Below are 9,073 nucleotides of genomic sequence, written 5' to 3'. Positions count from 1 at the left end.
ATATATATTAAAATGCATGGCTGATATGAGTCAAAAATATATAGATATTACTTCAAAATTTTAGATGTTTTCACTCAGTAGCTTCTTTTAAAAACATTACATCTTATTGTGTAATATGAGAGTGATGGGAATGAACATAGACTAACAATAGACATCTCTCTAGAAATTAAAGGAATTCTGTTTTTGTCTTATTGATTCCTCTTTCATTTTGATTTCTACTTGAGAAAATAAAGAGTATTTCACATCTCACCAATTATGCTAGCACTTACATAGTTAAAAAAAAGGGGGCACTGTAAATATCTCCATCAGTTGACCTTGACACTCCTTTATTTCCTTACTATCTATGCCTAGTAGATAAGTAAATAAGCATAGCAAGATTAAAGAATAAACCTTAAAATCTTACTATTTTATAAAGACTCAGATACAAGAGTTACTGACATTGTTTGTAAAACAAGTCTTCTACAATCTTAAATAAAGGTCAGTTTTTTACTTAGAAGTGATCTATATACCACTATTCCTACTAAATCATCATATTGTCAGAGGCCACTTTATGAAAATATCAGCAAAAACACAAAGCAAATATCAAAATCTGGAGCTTCTAAAGAGTTTCTAGATACTGTAAGAAGGAAAGAAAACAGCTAAGAGAATCCGGATATCTTGTTATGTCAGAACTGACCCTTCAGTAGGTTTTCAGAGGCAGCAATTGTACAAGAGGAAGAACTGTATAACAATGAAAGAATGTTTCTTTTACATTTCAAAGGGAAGAGTGAACTGAGGTGGGAGGGGTGGGAAGGGAGAAAAGTGCAACAGTGAATGAATGGAAATTAAAATAAAAAATAAAAAAAAAGAGGATGATGCTCCCCTCGCTGGTGTGTTTGAACTGCTTTTTGTCTCAGGGTAGGCAGCATTAGGCCTTACCACTAAGCTACCAGAGCTCCCTAAAACATCTTGCAATTTTGCCTTTTGGATGAATGGCTTTTGGGGTTTTGACTCAAATAACAAGTATTGTAGAAATGACACCTCCTTTCTTTTATTAATTTCCACTGGTATGAATAAAATCCTTTACTCAAATATTTTTTTTCTTGACTTCGAAAGAAGAGAGGAGAAAGGTGGGCGATTTTGAAAGTGTGAGCACTTCAGAATGGAGCAGAATCTGTAGAGAACCAGATCACACAGGGGTCCAGGCAGCAAAGAGGTCAACAGAAGGAATATGAAAGAATGCTCAAGACAGAAATTGGCATTTTCCTCAAGGTTCACCCGTGTCCATGAAAAAAAAAAAGTTACTCTACCATGGTTTGCCATTTCCTACTCATTTCTCAATTCGTCTTACCACTGCTAGCCAAGTAAGTAAAAATTATGTCAGGTGAATGAGAGAAGATACACCTTTGTATTTACAATATTTTATAGAGAAAAATTCATTAAATTTCATTTGAGATTTCTATATCTATATGGTTGAAGCAGAACTCAAGTCTTCACTGTCCTCTCTGATAAACAAAACAAGGTATAACATGAGACATGTAATATAACTCAACCAGAATCAACGCATCCACATCTTTAAGGAGTTCTGTGAAAGATGATGCACTAACTTCAGGAAATAAATAACTTTATTTCTTGAGAACAACTTCACTTCTTTTTAGCTCTGCTGTTGTTGCGTACCATTAAGTCAGAGGCAATATATTTCATAGGACTTAATTGCTCATCTTTTTCCCACCGAGCAGCTGGGAGATTCAAACCTAGTAGCCTCGCTTCAGCAATATCAAAATAGTGAGGATTTTGGCTTTCATTTATAACCAAAAGTGACATGTATTACTGTATTGGAACTTGACTGTAGTTTAATAGAATGGGTAAATTCCATTACATTTTTAGGTATAGTAATACATAACACATATATGTTTAAATATATCTATATTAAATGTATATTTGTATATTTAAATTATATTGTTTGTATACTGTCGATTTGGAACTGACCCATAGCTGACTCTGTGGTGGGTTTTCAGAGACAATGAATCACACAGGAGGAGACTGCCCATCCTTCTCCCATGGAGCATCCGGTGGATTCAAACTGTGTGCCTTCAAGACTATAGCACAGCTTCTTGCTACTAGGCCACCAGTGCTCCCTATTATATATAAAATTTAATGGAATGCGCAAATAAAATATATTTCTTTTACAAATTTATATATGTGGTTACATATATTTAAATTTATATTATGACATATAAATTTTAAAATTAATGGAACTTATACATTCTGTTAAACTGTTGTTGAGTGCCATCAAATCAAGTATGAATTATTGCAAAACTATGAACAACAGACCTGAATCCTTCAGATCTGAATCTACATCTATTTATGCCATTCTCATCATCGCTGGTGCACTTGAGCCCACTGCCACACAGTGACATAATCACCGTGTCAATCCATCTCGCTGAGGCTCTTCTTTTCTTTAGCTGAACCTCCATCTTCCCAAGCATGATGTCTTTCTCCAAGAAATAGCTCTCCTAGGAACACATACTAAGTATGTAAGATGAACCTTTATCATCTTTGCCTCCAAGGAGCACACTGACTACACTTTCTCCAAAATACTGTTTGTCCTTTTGGAAGTCCATGGGATATTCAGTATCTTTCTCCAACAAAGCTCAAAAGGCATAAATTATTCTTCTGTCATCTTTATTCATTGTTCAGCTCTAAGATGCATAGCAAGTGATTGAAAAGGTCACCTGAATCAGGGACACATTAGTCCTCAAGCTGACATCATTAATCCTCAATTATTTGGGGATGTCCCTGACTGCAGACCTTCCAGTCCAATATGTTTTCTGATCTCCTGACTATTGGAATCAAGGGTGTTGATTGTGGACCCAAGTAATATGAAGCTGTTCAATCTTTTCTCCACCTATCATGATGTTGCTTATCAATCCACTGGTAAGAATATTTGTCTACCTGATGTTGATATGCAATTCATATTAAAGGTTGTAATCTTCTATCTTCTGCAGCAAGAGTTTCAGGTCCTCACTCTCAGCAAGCAAGATTATGTCATTTGCATAATGCAGGTTGTTGGTAAGTTCTTCCTCTGATCCTGATGCCCCATTGTTCTTCATAGAGGCAGCTTCTCAAATGATTTGCTCGGCATACTGAATGAATAGGTAAGGTTTACATAAGAATAGGGGTTTTCTTTTATACCGTGTGGTGTTCCCTTGTTCTGTTTGTACAATAGCCTCTTGTTCCAGGTATAGGTTGCACACGAGCACAATTAAGTGTTCTAGGATTTGGGTACTATTCAGTGTTAGTGATAATTTGTTATAGTCCACACAGTCAAATGCCTTTGCATAGTTACTACAACACAAACAGACCTTCTTCTGGTACTCTCTGCTTTCAGCCAGAATCTACACGACATCAACAATGATATCCCTAGTGTCAAGGCCTCTTCTAAACCCAATTGAACTTCTAGCAGCTCTCTATCAACTTACTTTCTGGCTGGTTTTGGATAATTATCAGCAATATTTTGCTTCCATATGATATTAATTATATTGTTCTATAATTTCCACATTCAATAGGATCACACTTTTTGGGAATGAGAACAAATACAGATCTCTTCCTGTCTGCCCATGAAGTAGCTGTCTTCCAAATTTTCTGGCATAATGTGGTGAGCACATCCTGGGCTGTATCTGTTAGTATTAAATTGTACTGAAGCTATAATGTCTTTCTCCAAGGAATAGCTCCTCCTAAAAATATGTCCAAATTATGTGAGACAAAGCTTCATCATTCTTGCCTGTAAGGAACACTCTGGCTGCACTTTCTCCAAAGCATATTCATTTGTTCTTTTGGCAGTCCATGAAACACTTAGCCCTCTTCTCCAACATCTCAACCAACACCTCTAAAACATCGATCCTTCTGTGGCCATCCTTATTCATTGTCTGGCTCTCAGGTGCATAGTAGATGATTTAAAAGATCATGGCTTGAATTAGGAGCAACTTTGTCTTTAAACTGACATTGCTCTTCAATGCTTTGGAGAGATCCCTGACAGTAGATTTTCCCAGTGCAATACAACTTTTGACTTCTTGACTGCTGATACCAATGGTCTTGATTGTGGATCCAAGCAAGATTAAATAATTGAAAATGTCAGTTTTCTCTCTGTCTATCATAGTTCTGCCTATTAGCCCAGTGGTGAGAATCTTTGTTTTCTTGATGCTGAGAAGTAATTCATATTGCAGGCTTTAGTCTCCAATCTTCTGCAATAAGTTCTTTAAGTCCTACTCACGTACACAAAGTAGTATCATCAACATAATGAATATTCTTGGTGAACCTTCTTCCAATCTTAATACCATATCTTTCTTCATAAAGTTTAGCTTCTTGAATGATTTGTTCAGCATACAGATAGTAAAAGTGTGGAAAAAGGATATAGTCCTGACACACACCTTTCTTAATGATAAACTGGTTACTTGTTCCCTTGTTCTATTTGAGTAACAGCTTCTTGATTTTATATAAGCATGATTAAGTGTTCTAGAATTGCCATTCTCTCAATGTTAGCCACAGTTTACCGTTAACTACCTTTGCATAGTCAATGAAAGACAAACAGACATTCTTCTGGTATTCTCTTTCATCCAGAATCCATCTGACATATGCAAGGATATCTCTGATTTCATTGATATACAATATAGCGTTGGTAGATCACTGATATATAAGATTTCTAGGAAGTATTAAAATTTTTTCCTAAATCTAAACTTTCACTTATGTGGTTTGCTTTTATCTCACAATTTTTTTAATAAATTGGATTATTTTTTTTTGTTAGAAAATTACTTAGATGTTTGTGGGTAAACACAATTGTTTGGTACGTTTTTCTTGGTATTTGCAACTATTATGATTTTTCTCATATTAATTATTACAACCATCATGAGGCGGGCTCTGATAAAGGGGCTGCACTGTCAACACAAAGGCACATGGTTTGAATTCACCAGCTGCTCAGCAGGAGAACGATGGTCAGTCTCTTCCTCTGCAAATAATTGTCTCTGAAAACTCACGGGAGGGTCAGCTTTAAGTTTATCCTGACTCAACGGTACATAGCAACAACTATTAGAAAGGAAATAACCACAACTTTTCCATGTGAAATAATTGCTAACTTCTTTATTTTTACCATAAAGTAGGTAGGAACTCCATAAGATAGAACAAATATAATAAAATATTTTTCCTGAATAATCTTCATCTGACGAAAGTGTTTAAAACTTTGAATTTTTAAATAAAATAAGCTCAATCAGATGTATCGAAATTTGGTTCACCTATCTATATGATAAATTATGTAAAAGAAACTACATTTCTAATGGGAATTTCTATTATTTATTTTCCATTATTTATGCCTAACAGCTGAGTAAGTCACTATTTAAGGTTAAAGTGCAGAATTAGCTCATGACTTTGAAAAACTTATCTTTGTTTATACAAAACTAAACGGAACTTGTTGACCTTCAATCAATTCTTACTCATTGTGACCTTATAAAGGGCAGAAAAGAGCTGCCCCTGAAGTTCTGAGGGCAATAATCTTTCATGGAAACAGACTGGCATGATCCATATTAATCCCACAAAGTGACTGGTGGGCTCAGTCTGCTGACATTTTTTTGCAAGGAGTCAAGTGTTCAGCAACTGTGCCACTAAGTCTCCTCTCACAAACTGTCTAGACCAGAACTTTTGACATTTTTATCAACTTGGATTTTATAAGTAAATAGGAATATACAAAAGTTACATGTTCACTCAAGTGGCATGTTAAGTAACACAAGTTTCAAGTAGTTCCATGATCATTTCTTTTTCAGTTTAAATTGCCCTGCATAAGGGATCAGCTAAGCATCATGCATTTCCTAATGTTTGCATAACCAGTCATCCATTTAAAAAAAACCAGTTATAGCTTGGAAGTCCACATGCAAGGCAGACGTGAAGTAACACCTCATAAGCAGTTCCTTACTTCACCTCTGCCTTGCATGTGGACTTCCAAGCTGTAAAACAACCAGTTGTAGATGGAATTTGGTCCAGGACTTAAGAACAATGAATGACGTAGTTGAGCCTCTACATCTTGTGGTTTCTAACCTTTATACTATAATAGACAAAGTGCTAGTATAGGCCTTTTCTTGTAAGAACTACCTTCCATCTGTAACTTGATTTGTGCCACTGTAAGAACCTCTACTTGGAATATTATTGCTTTTCATTTTTGACTCATGTACTTTTAACTTGTTAGTTAAATTTGTGTCTTCTAGGCTGCAACAGTTCCATGATACATCTTCAAGGATATGAACATGTATGGCTAAGCACAAGTGATAACAGTGCATCTAAATTTCAAAATCAATCTCCACAATAGTCTATGTGTTTCCTATTGCCAAAGAGGCCCTTTAGAGTAGTGAGAGAAGACCTTCACCCTGAAACCTACAGCGTCCCTTTTTAGCAGGAAGTAGCTAAGAGAATACTCTATTACCCTTTTCCTTATGAATCAAGGTGAAGTCTCTCTCATGGAGGAGTGATAGGGAATGGCAAAGGATATACTGACAAAGGAGATTACTCAGAACTGCCTTTGACAAGCACTGTGGCAATGGGACAATTAAAATGGACTTTCAGGGGAGAAAAAAAGAGGAACGAACTATAGTGCAACAATGAATGAAAGGAAATCCAAAATCTCTGTAAATGTTCATTAAAATTAATAAAATTTAATAAAAATAAAAAAGAAGAAAAATAAACAAAAAACACCAATTAAGACATTCATACCTTAAGAACACAGTTTCTATTGCCATGCCTCCTCACTCACCATTGATGGGTAAGTCCTTCTTTTAATTATTTTAATCACATCTTTTTAACTCAAGGACATGTAACAGAGCTCACGTGAAGAAATTAAACCTTTGATCGACTGACTGATGAAGGAAGAAATTTCTAGCTGTTTAAATATAATGAGCAAGGCAGCAAATAGACTAAATGTCAACGATCATTTTACAGCTCTCCTCAAAAACAAACTCTTCAGCAGAAGGAGGTCTTTACCTCTTTTTGGATATCTAGCCAAAAATACTTTCTTGTCACATAACCAGAATCTTCAAAATACATTTTTAGTAAGCAATTTGACTGCACCATAGTATCGATGGATCTAACCGCTCACACATGAGAAATGGTCAAATTCTCATCTTTCTACCTTTCTCTTCTTTGTACCCAGTTAATTTCAGAGGGAAATATTATCAGGATGCAGGGAAGAGAAAGCCTAGGACAGTGGTGAAAAGCTGAGTAACTCCGTTTTAGAATATTTAGAAAGGCCAGTGTAACATAAATAGCCATCATATAATAATATTAGAAACCCTGTAGAAAATATTTAAGAGACCAAATGATATTAAATGGCACTTGATGGATTAGTTTAGTCTTCAGTTAAACTGATCTAGATAAGAATTAGAATATCCATGGGACTACTTAATTGCATTAGAAAATGGGGGGGGGATGAAAACAGAGTATAATGATAGAGCAAGCTTTGTAGAAAAGGCAGATGAATGGAATGCAAAAGCAGCCATTTGAACAAATATAAAACATTATCCAATAGTAATTTTCCTGGTCATTATCTGAATAAAATCCATTATGGTAAAATTACAATTCCTTTTTCTTACCTACCAATAGAAACTATGTAAAAATGTATAGTTAAAACTGTCAACTTACTTAAATGCCATTTTATTTATTAAAGACTAACTATATGCAAAATTTCAAATTAAAGTATCCTAAAATGAAAAACAGATATTCACACAGAAATCATTTTGGAACATTACCTTTTTTTCTTCCTCTTTTCTTTGCGTTTCAGCTTCTCCAAATCTTTTTTGGCTAGATCTATAACTTCAATAGTCTCTTTGTCTGAGGACAATAGAGGAGAGAACGCTGATGATCCGCTGAAATACGGCGACCTTGCTGTGGCCCTTGTCAGGTTTTTGCGGAGGTTTTCATTTACCGCTTCACTTTCTAATAATTTCGCCCTTTAGAATAAAACAATATTTAAGTTTATTATTTAAGATAACATTTGCAATTTATTGTGCTGCATGGGGAAAAAAACGTTCAAAAATGTATGTATTTCCTCTAAAAACCCTCTGGAGGGTAAGCGATGGGTCAGTTATTGCAAACTCGATGGTACTCAATAACAAGGTAGTTTTTTTGGGGGGTTTGCTTCTTCACATTTTTTTTTCAATCAGAAATGTTAATATTTGGGATTTTTTAAATTACCTGGTTAATTGTTTATAAACTTAAAATCACCTTCTTAGCATCAAAAGAATTCTGTATCTTCCTCCTATATCTGCCAGTGACAATTAGATCACTTGAATGCTAGTCAATGGGCACCGCCAATATTCCTTGATTTCTAAATTCATCATTTACGCCTAACACATACAAGCATCATGATCTCTAATCTTTTCAAGTTATTATTCACTATGCAAGAATAGCATTTCTAAAACATAGCAAGGACCATTTAGTTTGACTGGCAGACAGACACCTTGTTCCTGAATGTGGTGTGAGAAAAGAGGATGTCTCCATGGTAACCAGTATTTGATAATTGAAAGCATTCTTTTGTTTGTTCAAGCAACTATAATAATGACAGGAGAATAATGCATGTACTCTCAGCAGTATGAGAAAACACAGAATGGTAAGTTCCTAAAAAAACCTCGACTCCTGTGAGGAAAGGAGACAGAGAGAGTTCTGTAGCCTAGTTCCTTTACTTCTGTTTAAACCACCAAGAACACAATACAAGGGGTTTCTAAAGTCAATATAAACAATAGTGAGACAGGGATAAAAGAAGAACATACTAACTGCTATTATGTCTTAATATTACATCACTAAGCACTTTGCCTTATGTTAAAACATTTCAGAGGAAGATTCTAGAATATTTGCAACTACTGAGCTTTGAAAGGCATAGTCAGCTAGTGTATTTTATTGTTTATCAAAAATACTAATAAAGCTGCTGAAACCAGCTAGAGACTATGTATGTGGGTGGGTGGGTGGGTGTCAGTGAACATATATTTCAGGTACATATCAAAAACACTAATGAAATTTTTTATTGTATTATTGTTGTTGTTGCTGTTATGTGCCGTCGAGT

The 9,073-nt window shown here is 35.1% G+C and overlaps 1 protein-coding gene across 4 annotated transcripts in view; it reads right to left on the bottom strand.

The window, feature by feature from the left end:
- Positions 1-9,073, bottom strand: part of KIF21A (kinesin family member 21A) — a 202,675-nt gene that overhangs the window by 65,368 nt on the left and 128,234 nt on the right. For all 4 annotated transcript variants that reach the window (XM_006888203.1, XM_006888204.1, XM_006888205.1 and 1 more), the window contains exon 11: positions 7,764-7,964. In XM_006888203.1, the coding sequence (XP_006888265.1) occupies positions 7,764-7,964 (201 nt within the window). The remainder of the gene's footprint in view (positions 1-7,763; positions 7,965-9,073) is intronic.

This window comes from Elephantulus edwardii, unplaced genomic scaffold (assembly GCF_000299155.1).
Source record: "Elephantulus edwardii isolate Elephantulus edwardi_28Jun2011 unplaced genomic scaffold, EleEdw1.0 scaffold00065, whole genome shotgun sequence".
In the NCBI taxonomy this organism is placed as follows: Eukaryota; Metazoa; Chordata; class Mammalia; order Macroscelidea; family Macroscelididae; genus Elephantulus; species Elephantulus edwardii.
The sequence above is the reverse complement of the archived record's forward strand: the minus strand, read 5'-3'. Positions and strand labels throughout refer to the sequence as shown.